Source organism: Betta splendens, chromosome 9 (assembly GCF_900634795.4).
Source record: "Betta splendens chromosome 9, fBetSpl5.4, whole genome shotgun sequence".
Taxonomy (NCBI): domain Eukaryota; kingdom Metazoa; phylum Chordata; class Actinopteri; order Anabantiformes; family Osphronemidae; genus Betta; species Betta splendens.
In genome coordinates, this window is record NC_040889.2 from 18,991,528 (window position 1) to 19,008,923 (window position 17,396).

Genomic DNA, 17,396 nt, shown 5'->3' on the forward strand with positions numbered 1-17,396 from the left:
TTCTCGTAAAATTAATGTTTCCGTCTGCCTCACCGTAATCGCAAACAGACGCGCCTGCAGGAACTTTATTTTGAAATTGTGGTGTCACTGCTTCTAATTCACTTCCGTGTCACCAGCCGGTGGAGAAGCAAGTTGTCAACGTACGTTAAATACTAAGGTGCTGCCAAGCTGTATGACATTTAAAGTTTAATACTGAAGCAACGCAGTAAATTGCATGTATATGTTTAGATTAAAGGCTCCCGTTGATTTTAAATCGTGCATGTAAGTGGGTCATAGAGTCTGATAACCATAGCTAGCACTGCTTTGTTTTTAGCCAGTTAGCTCTGCGAGTCGGTATTTAAAATAAAGTTATATGTGTGATATGACGTGCTTTCATGATTTTGCTTTTTAAATGGTACCACATGTTTCTGCATCTACTGTTCGAAGTATATGTTTTCAGCTCTTTGAAAGTGAAATAGTAATAGTTCAATAGAGTTATTAGTAATTCATGCTGCACACAGGTTGCCTCAAAGTTTATCGAGCTGAGCTGCACATTGGGAATATTGTGCTGTAACTTGTTCTTTCTGCGTCTTGCTAAATCTAGATCATCATAACATGTCTAATAAAGAAGTGAAAGCGGCACTGAAGAGTGCCAGAGAAGCCATTAAAAACAAAGAATTCAAAGAGGCGCTAAAACACTGCAAGGTGAGGTGTCACGTGCACAGAAGGCGTATTTACTTACTGCAAATTAGGCCACTGATCACGCAAGATCAATTTAAATACCTTAAGTGATTTAACAGAATTAAATTTCTATTTCTTTCTGTATTCTGGTTAGTGAAAATGATGTATTTTTGTCTAATTTGTGGTTGTAGGCTGTTTTGAAACTGGAGAAGAACAATTATAATGCATGGGTATTCATTGGCCTGGCAGCCAGTGAACTTGACCAACCAGATCAGTCACAGACGGCTTATAAAAAGGCAGTTGAGCTGGAGCCTGATCAACTGTTGGCGTGGCAGGTAAGAAAACAACAAATAACAAAAGCACAATTCCCAGTGGTCTCACTTAGTTTACACTCAAGGCAACCAGACTCTCTGTGAAGCTGAATTTGTCCATATTTATGAACAATGTCTAATGAGTTTATGTTTTAGGGCTTAGCAAACCTTTATGAGAAGACTGATCAGTGGGATTTTAAAGTAGAGTTACCCAACGTCTATCAGAAGCTTGTTGACCTGTATGCAGGGTACGTTTTTTTTTTATCAGCCCCTGGTTGTAATGTTAACCTTAAAAGAAAGCTAAACCCATGTCCCCCGAGGTGATAGTGAAAATGTTTTAAATTAAAAGTTTTCTACTGCATATCTGATTTGTGATTTTACTGACTATATATCTCTGTGTAGGTCAGACAAAAGCAAATGTTATGAGGTGATTAAAAAGCTGTCTGATATTTATGAGTCTGACAAAGAATATTTAAAGGTATGTAACCGAAAACATATGGTATAAAAGATTGGAGCTTAAGTGTTATTTTTAATAATTAAACATGCTTTTGTATGTTTGTGAACAGCTAGGAAATATTTGGCGTCAGCTCATTCAGCTAAAGGAAGAAGAGGCCGTGGACAAAAAAGAGTTACTGCAGCTGTGGCAGCAGTTGACCCAGCATCTCTCTGACTACCTTAATGAGGAAGAGCAGGACAATGAAACACAACAACATGTAGGCATTACCCGACACACAAAGCTCTGTGATGTGTATTGGTTATGGCTGCATTTATAATTGTGCCAGCTCTCAATTGATTATAGTTCTGTGTATTTGTTATAATAAGCTCATCACAGCATTTGAAAAGGCCATGGTTCTCATGGATCCCGTCCCTGGAGAGGAACACAAGAAGATCTCTGCTGACTATGTTAAATGCCTTTCTAAGGTATGCTCACCTTCACCGAAACAAAAATGTGTTACATGCTAATGAGGGGGTAATTGTTTCTATTATTTGTGTTTTCATTATAAATTTGCTCCTAGCTACCACAGGAAGAAGTCAAAATGAAAGAGGCGTGTGAGGCGATGCTGTCCCTATACCCCAACCAAATTTATCCGCTTGAAATCCTTTGTTCACATTACCTCAAAACAGGTAAAATACTTTTTGTTTATTTTAAACAGTATATACATGGTTATTACTTCAGCAATATTATGTCAATGGAATGCTAGTACTGCTACTACTGTTTTTTGTGATGTACAAAACTTCAAAGAAAAAGTGGTGCTGATAGGTATGTTATGCTTTTTTTAAGGAATTCTGAGTGGGGATGCAGTTAGTTTTTTCTCTCGGCTCCTGGATCTGGCCCCTAACAACAGCTTAGGCCACATGGGTCTCGGCACTATAGCACTCCATGAAGGACGGTATAAGGAAGCTATTGCAGAGCTTACACAAGGTTAATTTGCGTATCTACTCTTTTTGAGGATAAAAGGCACCTGGGTGCTGATACACACAGCATAGAATATTGCTCTTCTGTTTTTTCAGGGCTGAAAAATCTGAGCTGCAGTACAGGATGGTACAATCTGGCTGAAGCGCAGTTTAAAACACACAGATACTCGGACAGCGCGGCATCGTGCTCCCAAGGTATGTGTGCTGTTAATCTCAAGTTATCTGATGACCCCACAACTGTATAAGATAGCTGGTCCATTGTGGAAGAGTTTTTCAGTTAAAAAGGCGATCAATTTGTGGCCGACACATAAATGAGAAAGAGTGTAGTATTCTGATACAAAGACATAACTACGTACAGTACTTACTTTTGTGCTTGTTTCTTTTAGGTCTGTCAGTGTGTGTTCCTGAAGACAAAGCGCTTCGGGTCAAATTGCTCAAGCTGAAGCTTGAAATGCTAGTCAGAAGCGGAGAAATGAAATCTGCAGACAAAGCTTTGGAGACATTCACACAGGTATTCGAACGGACTAATGGAATAAATCTGCTATTTAGCGTTTTGTATGCACTGTTCTTTAGTAAAGCAATAATTCTGAGTTTGGTAATGATGCAATGATGTTTTATGTTTAGTAAAAATAGAGTTAGTTAGTAAAAATGAAACATTATGTTTGTCTGTTTTTTTTTCTTTTAGATTCCAGATGCTGGAAAAGACCCATTTTTATTAGCCCTCAAAGGATATGCTCATCTTAACAAAGGACAAACTGATGAAGCACATAAGGTTGAAAACACTTAACCTTCTTTTTGATAAGAAGCTTATGATAAGATGTGACATGATAAGATTGGAACATCCTGGACATTTGAACAAATATATCACTCAAAATATACCTTTTACATTGCACTACTGGATGAAGAAAAATGTAATGTACATTTCAAATGGACTGGTACAATCAAATCTTTTGTGTATTTACAACAGATCTCTTCTGAACTGGTGGCGTCCAACCCAAACCTGGGCCAGGGGTTTGCTTTGAGAGGATTGGAGCAGTTAGCTGAAGGACAGCAGCAGTTTGCAGAGCAGAGGTATAAACTATTTGTCTCTTTTGTACTCATGTTTTCTACCTGTAGAACTCCACTTGCATAAACTTTTCCATTTGTGTTATATAATACGGTTCTGATTATTGCATTTTTCTGTTTTGTAGTTTCCTAAAGGCAGTTAGCAAGAGCCCAGAATGTGGAGAATATTATTTTCTTCTGGGAAAACTCTACTGGGATATGGGAGAAGAGACACGTAAAGACAGAAGCAAAGCCCACACGCACCTGCTGAAAGTTAGAACAGTTATTTTTGGGATGTTTGAATTTTAATTAATATAACATTGTAATAATTAAAATGGTATTTCTAGCTGTTGGAAAAAAACTAGATTGGCCTACCACCAGAGTATAGTATAGTAATTCTATAAATAGTTTTAATGCTTCATTTGTCTGTTTCAGGCTGCAAAGTTGGATCCATACCTTGGGAGGACATTCCGCTACCTTGGTCATTACTATCAGGAGGTGGCAAAGGATCATAGCCGTGCACGCGGATGCTATAAAAAGGCCTTTGAGTTAGACAACGATGATGCAGAGTCTGGAGCTGCGTCAGTGGACCTCAGTATGAAGCAGGACGATATGGTGAGTGGCCTTTTTCTGCCTGTGCTTCTCATGTCTTCTGTTGTATACTCCTCCTCCACATTTGCACTTTCTTCAATAACATAGGACACTGCCTTAGAAATACTTCAGGCTGTCATAGTGAAAGCTACTCCTGGCTCAGCGAAATGGGCCTGGATGAGAAGAGGCCTTTACTACCTGAAGGCTGGAGAGCATCAACAGGCCATAGCTGAGTAAGACATTTAAGCCCAGACAATACATTTGCATTAACTTGTTCTTAGTTTAAGAGCATAACGTTAATTATTTGATGTTTATAGTCTGCAGGCTGCTCTGAGAGCAGACCCTGAGGACTGGGTGTGTTGGGAGTGTTTAGGTGAAGCTTATCTAAATCGCCGGAGCTTCACAGCCGCTCTAAAGGCCTTTGGCAAGGCCCATCAGCTTCAGCCCTCCTCCATCTACAGCGTGTACCAAGCTGCTGCAATCAAACAGATTCTGGGCAAGTTCAAGGAGGCGGTCACAGAGTACTTGCAAATCACAGCACAGCAAGACTATGTTCCTGCACTGAAAGGTTGTTGCATTACACTGCAAACACTTACTTTATGTAAACCTGGACACGTTATTTGATTTGACTTTTCTGTTGTTTAGGCCTAGGGGAGTGCCAGCTGTCACTGGCAAAAGGTTTAATGGAGGATTGCAGGGATGGAGGAGCCATTGACCTCATTCAGCAAGCTATACAAAACCTTTACAGGTAGAGACTGGACACTTCCTCATTCCTGCAAATACATTAAAAACCATAATCATTCTTCTCTTGATGTCATTGCCATTGTCGTCTCTCCATTCTTTCCCTTTTGTCCACTTCAGAGCTGTACTTCTGCGTCCAGACTTGTCCTGTTTGTGGAAGCTCTTGGGAGATGCTTGCACCACAGTCAGTGCCGTGTCTCCAAACAGAGCCCAGATTCTGGTGCCTGGCCTGCTAGCTGGTTTAGATTGCAACAGCCAGAGCCACAGACTCAACCAAGCTGAGACACTTAAAGTTGGTGAGAGGTATAGACACCTTTTACATTCACTCTACAAAACTACTCTAATAGCAAAATGTATTAATAATATATATATGTTGACAATGTTTGTTGCCCTTTGATCGTATGTCTCCTGTTGACAGCCAAGCTGATTTTTTATTTGCAGGTGCTATGCTCGCGCTTTGAAGCTGATGTCAGAGGTCCCCAGCCTTTGGTACGACTTAGGACTTAACTATTATCACCAGGCCTGCTTACCACTCCCTACAGAGGAAGACCAGAGCTCTCGGTCTCTGGTCCTAGAGAAGGCCCAGCAGGTAATTCACAGATCCTAGTGAGGTTGTACATTTGTTCCCAGAATTAGTCTCTTAAGGTTTTCTGTTCTCCTCTCAGTGTGTGAAAAAGGCTATCATGATGGAGAGTGGAAACCACATCTACTGGAATGCCCTGGGAGTGATTTCCATGAGCAAAGGTAACAACATGTGTCTTCAGTCTGGTAAAAAAGTTTCATCTAGTAATGTTCCATCAAGGTGAGTGATGGACACCTGATGGACAAATCGACCAATATGTATTCAACTATAACATATCAATTAATAGAAATAATATTGTAACAATGTCAACTTTTCTTTACTCGCAGTACATGCTATATTATGAATAATAAAATATTGAACATGAAGTTGAGCATGTAACAAAAGATAATAATGCTTCTCTTTTAGTTGATTGTGTTATTTTCTTTTTTTGTCAGGTCTTGAAAACTTTGCTCTGGCGCAACACTGCTTTATCAAGTCCATACAAGTAGAGTCAAGTGTACGTAATGCACATTTGTTCTAATTGTGTTATTTTCTGCTGTTTTTAGATTAGCCTTAACTTTTTTTAACATGTTATTACAGAATGTCGTTGCCTGGACAAACCTTGGTGCCCTGTATTTGAAAAAGGACAACATAGAGGTGTGTGTGCGTGACCAGTCCTCTTTTATATTTATTGAGTTTTTATCAAACCTGTTTCATGAAGTCTGATCTCATTTTACTTTAGCTTGCACATGAGGCCTTTAAGATTGCGCAGTCCTTGGAACCGCTGTATGTGAACTGCTGGATCGGGCAGGTATGCACATTGAATCAGCACTTCACTTAACAAAGACCCATGGAGCTGTATTTCAAAGAAAACTATAATTCAAAAAAAGGCTCATATTTAATGTATGTAACATGCACAATGTGAGTGAAATATAATAATCTTACCTAGTTATCCCACTTTATCTCACAAGGTTTATTTAGACTGAATGTTGTTGCATATGTGTGTCTTTGACATCGTGTAAAATTGAAACTTTATCTCTTTATTTTTTCCCCACTAGGCGCTGATAGCAGAGCGAGTGGGAAGCTATGACACCATGGATCTATTCAGGCACACTACTGAACTCAGCACACATGTGCGTGACTGAACAAAGCCCCTGGGCTGTTCTTAAAAACTCCTTGTCGTGATAACAGCTTATTCTTTCCTTCACCTTCTGCTTTTGCCACTTTTAGTAAGGAACACAGTGAAATCTAAAATAGAAGCATTCCTCATCTTCTAACTCGTCTTGTCCTGGCAGATGGAAGGAGTGAAAGGTTATGCTTACTGGGTATGTTCCACGCTGCTGGATAAGAGCAACAGAGACTCTGAGCTGTACCGCTACAACATAGTCCAGATGAACGCAATTTCTGCTGCTCAGGTGGCACTCAGCAAGTACACAGGTGTGTTTGTGTCAGTGTGTGTGCAGAATTTATAGATGTAGTTTGCTTTTTATTTGTGTCATGTGTTGCTAATAGATATTGGGTGACGTGACGCTTGTTTTTTCACCTCAGAGAGAATCCAGTCTGACCCTTGTGCCTTCCTTATGCTTGGATACCTGAATGAGCATCTGCAGCTGAAGAGGCAGGCCCTACAGGCGTACCAGAGGTACCTCTTACACAGTCAGGAATAAAAACAAAACATGATGCACCTCACAAAGATGTTCTGCTTTTTCTGCTAACTTTCTTTCCTCAGGGCTGTTGAACTACTTAAGTCAACGTCCTCCACAGAAGAGCTGCTGTTTGCAGTTAGCAGCTATGGGCGCGCATTAAGGTAACAACCAGTTGTGCCATTACTGTAATACTGTTTACTGTCTTTGATTGTAGCTATCAAATATCCCAAACTGTATGTTTTGTATTACTGTTTGCAGTGCATTAGGCCAGTGGGAAGAAGCAGTGCGTGCTTATAATTCCACTCCACTGCAGGAACTCAGTGATGTGACTGGGCTGGCTCTAGCATACTGCAGAGCAGGGCTCATCCCCGACAGCATCAATGGTGAGGGAGTGGGAGAAATCAAGACATTGCATTGTTGTGTTTTTATGGCAGAGTGAATGAAATAGCTGCTGTGTGCGTGTGTTTGCATTCATGCTGTAGCATATGAACGTGCCTTGGCTGTGGCTTCCAGTGAGAAAGAAAAAGCCTACATCCTGACAGCTCTAGCTCTGCTGCAACACCGGCAGGACAACTTAGACTCAGCCAAGACTCTACTGTTTAAATGGTAAGTTTTTACTATTGACGGGACCACAGCAGCAGAGGACGTGCTTTACTTTATTGTCATTATACACATTAATTATCCAACATTTATGTTTGAGATCTTCTGATGCATGTGTTTTAAACTGCAGTGGTGTTTGACCTTTAATGTGTTTTTAATACCAGCCCTGTACAACTGATATGCCGGCTTTCTGTCTCCAAAGCTCAATGTTAAAAGAGCCAGTTCCAGAGTCCCTGCTATGTTTATGTGCTCTGGGATTGGTCCATAACGATGTTACATTAGCTACTGCTGCACTGACTGAGCTGCTGAAGCAAGATGCAGCCTCCGGAAATGTTGTAGAGCAGCGGTGCCTGCTCACCTGCACCTTGCTGGCCCTGCAGGGCAACTTCAGTGCCGTGCAGAGGGAGGCTTCTAGAGCTGTACACAGGTAAAACCCTTATTAAAATAACATGCATGTGTAATAAGTAAAGAACTAAAAGCATCAGGAAAAACACAAGACAGAAAAGCCTTTTGTACTCTACCTTGTTACAGCAACCCTGGAAATCCATCTCTGTGGGCATTGCTCTCTAGAGTGATACCACAATACAACCCCATAAAGGCAAATGTGAGCCTGTACACACACAAACATTAATCCTTGTTTAACTGAGCAGCCTCATCAGTGTATTCTTCACGTCAGTTTAATGCTGCACAGTTCTAATGGTGTGTTCATCTGCTGTGTTCTCCAGGGTGGGGCCATGGCTGGACATGTTGCTTGTCTTAACAGTATGACCCAGGGAAAGGTAAGACACTGTGTATTTAATTTCAACTGGTTTTGTCTATATTTGTTTTCTATTTCTTAAATTTTACTGGCATCAGTTGCTTTCATTCTGAATTAAACTTACTTGAACCTGCATAAACCCAAACTGCATCCTTCTCCACTTCATCACTCCATTACATATCTTTAGGTGCACAGTAACTACACTTTGGTGCCTGGCGTGAGTCTATCTAACTTTTGTACCTGCAGAGGGCGCTGTTGTACAGTGGAGTGAATCAGTTGGCTAGTGGGAGACACTCAGGAGAGGACTGTCACAGGAATGCACTGAAGACTATGCAGAGAGCTGTTCTCCTCTGTCCTGGTGAAGACGCACACACTAATATATTAAATGACCTGACATACAATCATAACTGAAAAAATAATAACAACTTAGTATTGAATAATTGAGTGATATCCAGGTTAGTTTTAGTGAAAGACCACTTTCCATTGATGCTGTTCCTCATCTGCACAGACGCATGGTTCTGTGTATCTATCAGATTAGTTTATTGTCTCCACTTCTCTCTTTGCCTTCAGATGATCCGGCTACATGGGCTGGATTAATGGCTGCCTGTCACACAGAAAACGTTTCGTGTTACCTTTCTGGGTCTCCTCCTTGCCGACAAGGACTGGAACAGATTCTCATGTCGGTGGTTTCTGAGAAAGGTGTGTTCATTTGTGTGTTTACCGTGTCTCCTGTGTCACCTAGTGTGTGCATTTAATTGTTCATTTGACCCATTTCTCTGCTCCAGTGCACAGTGTAGAGGAGATAGAGCGCCCACTAGCCCAGTCCCTGGAAGGATGGGTGCTACGACAGGCAGTGACTGGTCTCATGCTGGGGGGACAGCTGGATCAGGCAGAAGCCCTATGCACACAAGTGGGACATGGACACATACACACATTTTACCCACACCTGTTATGTTGCCATTTGTGTGTTAGTGGAATACTTATTTAATTCAGATTTATCTGTGCTTAATGTGTTTGCTTGGTCCCAGGTGCTGAGTGTTTCCCCCGAACACCCAGTAGGGATGCTGTTGCTGAGACAAGTCCAATGTCAGCGCCTCCTTTTGGCTGATAGCGGTACTGTCCTCCCCGACTCTGTCCTACAGCAGCTCAACAGCACCGTGATGGTGAACCCCACCAACCTTGGGGCCTGGCATGTACGTGAGCACTCAGTCTGACCACACCACTGCTAGGCCTGATTTGTTGATGAGCTGTTGGGTTTTAATTCCAAGCGCCAGTTGTTTAGTAGTACAAAAGTTGCAATATCACCCTGTACGCAGAGACATACAGCATTAGGAAATAGAGAGCATCATTCTAAACATACTCTAGAACAAAGAGAGGCTCAGGGGAACTGATGGTCTTACTGCTGGGCAGTGACTTTGTCCAGCTTTCATAAGACCAAGCTGTCGATACAACAGAACCTGTTTTGTCTTCACCACAAACAGCCATTTTACTTTGCTGACTTGATGATAGCCATTTCTTTGCCTCACTTGAAACCACACACTGTTGCACTTCACATTGTAGACCTACTAGCAGCAAGCAGAAAGCCGAAAGCTGGAAGAAGCCATGCTCTCTTCTGTATATCCTAAATACAGTATGTTGGCGGACCGTATCCATGGTTACCAACTACCAATGCTAGAGTATACTTGTGGAGCAAAAACGTGTTGCAGTGTCTGGATCTCATCGTCAGGTCTTATTAATGGACAGATCCCATACTGAACTTGCAGAGCATTTCTGTCATTTGTAGAAATGATTTTATTAAATTGAATTATTACACCCAAATTCTTATAAACCAAAATCAAAATGTATGTTTATTTTGTCTCTTTACAATGTTCTGTCCCACGTTCTATCTCTCTACCATCTCCATCTCTACTCCCACGCACTGGATGCTCGTTCCACCACTTCCCTTCCCTTCTTATTCCAGTGGCTGGCTGAGGTTTATCGTAGCCAGGGTCTGCTGGTCCAGGCAGTTATGGCTTACAGGCAGAGTCTGCAGATTGCCTCTCAGTTTGGTCTGCACAGCAGCCAGGCAGCCAGCCTGCTCCGGTTGGCCCTGCTAGCCCTGGGACCCTGTATGGTGAGTTTGTACCAAGGATAATAACCGTCATTTTAAGTAGGAACCTTCAGCTTTTAAATAACTAGTGTAGAATTTTTACTGTGGCATTAAATAAGCAGGTGTAATAGTACTGCTAGGTTTAGGTTTAGGAATATAGGTTTATTCCTAATGCTGTGTTATCTGTCCTATTAGGCAGGCGTCCCTGGAAATGACTGGAAAGACTTGATAGTGGAAGCCACTACTGAGGTTTTGAAGCTCGGCTCGTCCCCTGTTGCCTACTTGATTCAGGCCCTGCTACAGTATGTGACCAAGTCAGCAGCCAGGTCAGTGCTGCTCCCAGTGTGGTTTCCTCCCCTATAGGTGACATGCAAATACTCTGGCGGGCTGCAAAATGCAAATTATTTCATCGCACTTACTATGTGCAGTAATAATGAGATTTCTGGATCTTGTTAAGTTTCCATCTCGTGTTGTCATTCTGGAAATCCACAATAATTTGCGGAACAAGCTTTTCTGTCCTGACATAATCACTTTCTTTGTGCCTCAGAGGCCAGGATGCTTAATCAGAGTGGTACAATGATCTGAGCCTGTAGAAATTGCATATATACCTCCTTGCAACAACCCCCTGTGCTGTGTATAATTATAATATCAAAAGCCCTTTCAAGCAGCTACAGCTTTTATTTTGTAAATGCTGACGGAAAACATCAGAGGGACCCACACAGACCAGTGCAGGGAGTCAACCCCTGTCCGTTCTGTGTGTATTTTGTGCAGGGACACGCGGCGTCTGCTGGAAAGGCTGGTGTATGTGGACTCCCAAGACGTCCCGCTGACGGTGGTGCAGGTGGCCAGCTGGTACCTCCTCAGACACCTGCATGGCAAAAATGACCAGGAGCTAATAAATGTGAGCACACCTCATACGTTTACGAGCACCAGGCTGAGACTCAGTGGTGATTCATAGCCGTTTTAATAGCAGCCATGGCTCATGTGCGGACAGCGGTTGCACATAAATAGTGAAACTGAAGCGCTTTCCACTTACACACCCAGCTGTATTGATTGTATACCTCTATGCCTTTATGCCAGCTTTCATAACACATCACTTTTCTTAATGTTTTTCAGGTCCTTCTGCAGCGTGCCAAAATGAATGGAGACAAAAGACTGCTGGAGTTTAATGCACTGCTTGCCTCTTCATCCTGAATTTTGCAACTCTGCAAATGCATCAATATAAAATAATGCAGTGGAGGTTTTAGCCACAGATTGGAGTCAGCATCTATCTGGGTTTTCAGGTTCTCTTAACTAAACATGAAATGCCATTAAACTTTACATTGTGTCTTATCATAACGTTTAATGCCTGTCCATGAATACTTTTGCATCAGAGTTCACAATATCATATCAAATTATGAAACTTGCTGCATATTATGTTTAAATGTACTACACCTCTCTTCTTCATTGCACATAATGAACAATAAGAGACAAGAGAAACACAGTGTCCACAAATGTAAACAAAAGCATGCAAGCATATTTGAATGCTGATATAGAACGTGTCATAACATTGCACTACTCATGTCCATTGTTTTCATTAAGGGCCTTTCAAAGGACATTGCAGACGATATTCACAGACTGTCCAGACTTGTTGAACAGTGTCCAGCATAACTTAATTAATGACACACGTGAAGTCGAGGAAGAGGCCATTTTTAAGATTTCTGCGATTGCAATCGTAACCATTTACATTGAAGGTCACCCTTAGTTTGGTCCAGGTAGCGTTCGTCAGATTCTAACTGTACAGACGTGCTTGTTCATGAGAGGGCAGATGTTTTGCCCACAGCCCCAGCATGGCTGAATGACGTGTGGGCTGCCCTGCGTGGTCTTCCTATTGCACACGGAGCACACGCCGGCAGAGTCCACCTCCGCACTATCCCCTAGACTGTTGGCCACAAGCTGTTGGAACTCAGTGAGCACGCTGCCTGGTGCTTTGGCGACGGCCACGACCTTCACTCTTTGGGGGTCATACACGCAATCCTCCGACAGACCACTGGGCACGGCTTTCATGCCACAGTTTGGAGGGACCCACGCCGTGTCGTAGCCCTGCTTGCTCCACGTGTACTGCATGGGATGGTCGTCCTTGTCGATGCGCTTGACGCGGCCGACGCGCACGTGGAGCTCCAGCACCACGCGCTCCGCGTGGTTGATGTTCAGTGGGTAGCGTTCGGCCTTCTTCCTGTCGCGGCTGACGTACACTCCCGGGCCCAGCATGCCCTTCGGGGACTGTCGGAAGCCATTGGTGATGATGGCCCGCGCGTTGGCGACGCTAGTGCCGTGGAACATGATGTAGACGCCGCGGTCTTTAGGCTCCTGTGCGGCCCCCAGCTCCAGGCGAGGGGAGTCATCGTCGTAGGTCGCCTCCCAGCCGAAGAACTGCACTGACATGCCGCTTGGGAAGGAGACGCTGAGAGAGAGAGAAAAAGCTGAGCGCTTATCATTTATTGACACGCTCAGAGAGAAAGCGGTGTAGAACTGAAAGCAGTTCAGGAGCGGATCAGTCAAACAAAAATGTAATATACACTAAATGTGTTTGGTTCACAGCACCGGCTTCAAAAGCGAAAGTCGGATGCTAGGTCTTAACTCGTGATTAAACAACGACAACGCTATTACTTTACCAACTAAATCAATCAATGTATTACTAGCCACTGTGGAGAACCAAAGCTTAACTGCTGTTGTTTAATGTTTAATCCTTTAGCATCTTATTAATAAGCTAAAGTAAAGACCCATCTTCACAAACCTTACCGTCAAAATGAGGCGGATTCTTGGTGTCCGGCTTTCACTTTCCTTTCCCTACACTTTTTATTACGCGGTTCGGTTATGACGAAACTTCTTAAACACATATTACGACGAGTACCATCAGGCCGGTTAGCTCAGTTGGTTAGAGCGTGGTGCTAATAACGCCAAGGTCGCGGGTTCGATCCCCGTACGGGCCAACTAAGCTTTTTAGATTTGTATAAGAAAAACTAGGTTGTGGATGAGTGTAGAGTCTTATGCAAAATCATACTAAATCAATTAGCGACTCAGAAAACTTCACACTAATATACCATTGGCATCAGTCACAGTCTCTGGTGGTAGCTTGTGCTGGTTTACATCAGATGTATTACTATATGAGCACAAATGCTCATTTGCATAGTGTGGCCCATTTAGTGCCATCAGTGCATTTGTCATCCAGAAACCAGATCCACAGGTCACAGGTCTGTGCCACTACAAGACATTATGATAAAAACGATGTCTTTATAGCATTTACAGCTTTTGATGACATTTATTTTCTCCTTTCATATTAGTCTATTAGTGTTACTATGAATCACTGATGATATCATATGCAGTTGTGTTCATCTTTAGCCTCAAGGCTCTTGTAGAACTATTATGGCCAAAGATTTCTAAAATCATAGTTTTGCATTGTGGTCAGAGAATAGAAAGTCAGTCAGTGTAATTTGTGTTCATACTGAATATTTTTATTGTTATTATTTTCAAGCCAGATCCTCTTTTTGCCACTACACCATGCTGTCCTCCTGCCTCATCCTCCATCAGGGTTCAGCTGGACAGAAGTGCCTGGGCGCCAGAATGCAGATGGTTGTCCCACACCGCCAGCACTGCTGCTTGATGTGCTGAGAGCCCTCCTGGGTCTTCCTCTTGCACAGTGCACACACATTAATAGCAGCAGCAACAGCGGCAGCAGCATTTTTTCTTTTGGATTTCTTGCCTATGAGCTGCAGCAGCTCTTTCTCAACGCTGGGGCTCGGGGCCTGGGCGATGCCCACCACCTCCACCCTCTTGGGGTCAAACACACAGTCTTCCTCTAAACGCACAGCGCTGGGGGGAAGCCACGCGGTGTCGTAGCCATCTGCCTGCCAGGTAAGTGGCACGAAAATACTGTTTGGGTCAATACGCTTTACACGTCCCACCCGCACGCGCAGCTCAAACACCACGCGGTCTGCAGGCTGCGCGTGGAGCGGGTAGCTGGATGCCTTGCTCCTGTTACGGCTCACGTAGACGCCTCGCCCCAGCGTTCCTCCTGACGACTGCTTGAAACCATGGGCGATGATGAGGCGAGCGCTGGCCACGCTGGTGCCGTGGTACATGGCGTAGACGCCCCGGTTCTGGGGCTTCTGCGACGGCTTCAGCTCCACCCCAGGATAGGAAGCTCCATCGTCCACCACCTCCCAGCCCGAGAACGGCACTGACATCCCAACTCACAGCGTGGTTCAGAAAGGCCACTGAACCTGAACGGACAGAAACAAAAACAACAAAGAGGGAATAAGGTGTCAATGTAACAAACAACCAAAACACTGTCTGTCTTTAAAATCCACTTGTTTTTAAATACAAACAATATAGGTATTTATATGCATTGCTTCCTCAAAGTAATGATTTTGAGCTTCCCCTTTTTTTATCAGCTGTGTTTCTATCTGTAGGCGTTTGTTGGCAAACTTAATTTAAAAATGAAAAGATCATTAAAAAAAACGTATTTAGGAAACCCAGTGTGAGATTTAAAGTTTAAATGACTAACCTTTACCGTGGTCGTCTTCCCTGTCGGCTCAGTAACACTTTTACTTTCTATTCGTTGGCTTTCGCTTACTGTTTTGATGACGTCACTGCACGCGCCACAGGCCGGTTTACGTTTAGTGCCAAAAAAGGCAAGCTTGCGGGTTCTATCCGCGTACGGGCCAAATATTATGTCGTATCAACGACGTCACCTTATAAACCAAAACCAAATGTTTTTAGTAAGTATAAGAAACCCAAGAAGAGTATCAGAGTCTTTCTCACATGATGAGTTCAAAGGTCTCGTGTTAATTTACCATTTAACCAGTCACTCCTGATTAAATCTCAATCAGCTTCTGCACCACATTAAACTAAGAACTTTCCTAAAGTAGTAGTGTGTTTATCTACAACAAACCAGAGATAATGACAAAGCCTGTCTATTTGCTTTTTTACAATAATAACGATTCATTATATGTATGACCCAGTGTTTAAGCTTATGGAAAGCTGGATGTCCAGTTCAGGGACACGGTGGCACATGACTTCAGCTGATTCATGCTTGGAAACCGACGCAGGAGCAGAAAGCATGTGTCCCAGCAGCCTCATTTCATGTCTCATTACCTGCGTACCCCCTGGCGACCCGAAGGTCATTAGGATCTGTCGTAGCGGTGGATTTATTCCAGTCCCCACCTTTATCCATCAATACCTTGTGAGAATTTGGCTATAAAAGCCAAATAAAAAGCCCAGTTCAGCCTCAGTTTTGCATGTGAGTTGTGTTGTTTTGCAGTATTATGAAGGCCTTTCTCACTGTATTTACCAGATGTGGAAACAAAACAGACATTTTATACAACTGTGACATTTATTGGCTTTGTTTCTATTTATCTAGTGCAGTCAGCTTGGAGAAAACAAGGACATATTTTAACCTACTAATATAATGACGCTAGATAACTTTAATGCTAAAATAACTAATGTCCCCTTCATCCTCCATCAGGGTTCAGCTGGACAGAAGTGCTTGGGCGCCAGAATGCAGATGGTTGTCCCACACTGCCAGCACTGCTGCTTGATGTGCTGAGAGCCCTCCTGGGTCTTCCTATTGCACAGTGCACACACATTAACGGCATTAGCAGCAGCAGCAGCAGCATCTCCTCTTTTGGATCTTTTGCCCATGAGCTGCCGCAGCTCTTTCTCGACGCTGGGGCTCGGGGCCTTTGCGATGCCCACCACCTCCACCCTCCTGGGGTCAAACACGCAGTCTTCCTCTCTGCCGCTGGGCACGGCCTTCATGCCACACCTGGGGGGGACCCAGGCGGTGTCGTAGCCCTTTGCGTGCCAGGAGTACTGCATAGGGTGATTGTCTTTGTCGATGCGCTTCACGCGCCCCACCCGCACGCGCAGCTCAAGCACCACGCGGTCTGCAGGCTGCGCGTGGAGCGGGTAGCTGGATGCCTTGCTCCTGTTCCGGCTCACGTAGACGCCCGGTCCCAGCATGCCGCCGGCCGACCGTTTGAAGCCACCGGAGATGATGAGGCGAGCGCTGGCCACGCTGGTGCCGTGGTACATGGCGTAGACGCCCCGGTTCTGAGGCTTCTGCGACGGCTTCAGCTCCACCCCAGGATAGGAAGCTCCATCGTCCACCACCTCCCAGCCCGAGAACGGCACCGACATCCCGACTTGACAGCTGTGAGATGCGGAAGTGAGAGAGGAACAGAGAAGTGATGCCACAGCAGGTGTGAGTGTAAACAGGATGTCATTTTACTGCAGGCAAATGAAAGCAGAGGATAGATAGTAGATCGGCCGGTTCTGCTGCTGGTTGTCTTTTAACTTCATGCCCCAAAGCTAATCTATTAAAACACGATCTAAACTCAAACCAAGGCCCTCCTTTAAGCAGCATTTTAATGGTTAAAATAAAAGTTTTAAATACGGAAAAGGTTAAAATACGAGAACTGTACCGTGACTGAGGCGTCTCCTGTCTCTACAGTAGGTTTTGCTTACAGTTTCGTTCGTTGAACAACTTATTCAACCGCTGTCTCTGCTTCCCTATCACACATCTGCACACAGGCCCTTGTTGGCGAACCGCGATCACAGTATTACATCCATCTGATCAGATTAATCGAGATCCGCGATTGCCTGTTTGAAGAAGCATTTGAAGCGTAGATGAGGAAAAGTTACCGTGAGGGAGGACTCGTCGTCTGTGTCGGCTCTGAGACACTTTTACTTTCTCTTCAGTAAGTTTCACTAACTGAGGACTCTTATATTTCCAGCGTAGTGATGATCCACATCACCTCGGATTCTCTGTGAAACCGATTAGTGTCCTGACAATAGATTTCTATTCTGTAGAACAGCAAAAAAACACTCAAAACACACAGTATATCCTTGGTAAAGTACATTTTATTTTCCATGTTCATGTCAGATGTAAATCAATTAAAGTTTTATATTCGTATAATACACTCTGAGTGTAGAGTTG

The 17,396-nt window shown here is 43.6% G+C and overlaps 3 protein-coding genes and 1 non-coding gene across 7 annotated transcripts; 2 read left to right on the forward strand and 2 right to left on the reverse strand.

The window, feature by feature from the left end:
* The first annotated feature begins 72 nt into the window (after positions 1 to 72).
* Positions 73 to 11,749, forward strand: skic3 (SKI3 subunit of superkiller complex). 4 transcript variants are annotated; one of them, XM_029162372.3, is made up of 41 exons: positions 73 to 140; positions 584 to 684; positions 852 to 995; positions 1,128 to 1,219; positions 1,374 to 1,449; positions 1,538 to 1,684; positions 1,794 to 1,892; positions 1,988 to 2,096; positions 2,254 to 2,394; positions 2,484 to 2,582; positions 2,774 to 2,898; positions 3,073 to 3,159; positions 3,355 to 3,458; positions 3,578 to 3,704; positions 3,867 to 4,046; positions 4,131 to 4,255; positions 4,340 to 4,590; positions 4,668 to 4,770; positions 4,884 to 5,066; positions 5,205 to 5,352; positions 5,429 to 5,507; positions 5,781 to 5,842; positions 5,926 to 5,982; positions 6,068 to 6,136; positions 6,384 to 6,458; positions 6,621 to 6,762; positions 6,874 to 6,967; positions 7,055 to 7,132; positions 7,230 to 7,354; positions 7,454 to 7,577; positions 7,774 to 7,998; positions 8,103 to 8,175; positions 8,297 to 8,350; positions 8,575 to 8,686; positions 8,899 to 9,027; positions 9,114 to 9,238; positions 9,357 to 9,521; positions 10,289 to 10,441; positions 10,613 to 10,743; positions 11,189 to 11,318; positions 11,534 to 11,749. In XM_029162372.3, exons 2-41 carry the CDS (start codon positions 595 to 597, stop codon positions 11,609 to 11,611), a joined length of 4,710 nt encoding a protein of 1,569 aa, XP_029018205.1. In that variant the 5' UTR covers positions 73 to 140; positions 584 to 594; the 3' UTR covers positions 11,612 to 11,749. The 4 variants fall into 4 exon arrangements, with proteins under 4 accessions (XP_029018205.1, XP_029018203.1, XP_029018204.1 ...); XM_029162370.2 differs by having other exon boundaries at positions 88 to 157; XM_029162371.3 differs by having other exon boundaries at positions 112 to 261.
* Positions 11,740 to 17,253, reverse strand: LOC114862852 (uncharacterized). Its single transcript, XM_055511980.1, has 5 exons — positions 17,102 to 17,253; positions 15,922 to 16,610; positions 14,362 to 14,636; positions 14,107 to 14,304; positions 11,740 to 12,976 (listed from the first exon to the last, which is right to left on the reverse strand). The coding sequence occupies exons 2-5, from the start codon at positions 16,595 to 16,597 to the stop codon at positions 12,182 to 12,184; spliced, it is 1,944 nt and encodes a 647-aa protein (XP_055367955.1). The 5' UTR covers positions 16,598 to 16,610; positions 17,102 to 17,253; the 3' UTR covers positions 11,740 to 12,181.
* trnai-aau (transfer RNA isoleucine (anticodon AAU)) lies at positions 13,316 to 13,389 on the forward strand. Its single transcript has one exon. It is a non-coding gene; the product is annotated as a tRNA-Ile (tRNA).
* LOC114862256 (uncharacterized) lies at positions 13,890 to 15,092 on the reverse strand. The gene is made up of 2 exons (XM_029162387.3): positions 14,964 to 15,092; positions 13,890 to 14,679 (listed from the first exon to the last, which is right to left on the reverse strand). The coding sequence occupies exon 2, from the start codon at positions 14,641 to 14,643 to the stop codon at positions 13,984 to 13,986; it is 660 nt and encodes a 219-aa protein (XP_029018220.1). The 5' UTR covers positions 14,644 to 14,679; positions 14,964 to 15,092; the 3' UTR covers positions 13,890 to 13,983.
* Positions 17,254 to 17,396: the final 143 nt, after the last annotated feature.

Excerpts from the sequence above, each read along its gene's own strand:
- LOC114862256 (XM_029162387.3), bottom strand. The coding sequence starts at position 14,643 with ATGTCAGTGCCGTTCTCGGGCTGGGAGGTGGTGGACGATGGAGCTTCC.
- LOC114862852 (XM_055511980.1), bottom strand. The coding sequence starts at position 16,597 with ATGTCGGTGCCGTTCTCGGGCTGGGAGGTGGTGGACGATGGAGCTTCC. Across the intron at positions 14,305-14,361 it reads TGTTTGAGCTGCGCGTGCGG|GCAGATGGCTACGACACCGC; the intron begins GTGGGACGTGTA and ends CTTACCTGGCAG. Across the intron at positions 12,977-14,106 it reads CTGTTGCTGCTGCTATTAAT|TGTATATTACATTTTTGTTT; the intron begins GTGTGTGCACTG and ends AAACACATTTAG.
- skic3 (XM_029162372.3), top strand. The coding sequence starts at position 595 with ATGTCTAATAAAGAAGTGAAAGCGGCACTGAAGAGTGCCAGAGAAGCC. Across the intron at positions 4,047-4,130 it reads GTATGAAGCAGGACGATATG|GACACTGCCTTAGAAATACT; the intron begins GTGAGTGGCCTT and ends TCAATAACATAG. Across the intron at positions 4,256-4,339 it reads CATCAACAGGCCATAGCTGA|TCTGCAGGCTGCTCTGAGAG; the intron begins GTAAGACATTTA and ends TGATGTTTATAG.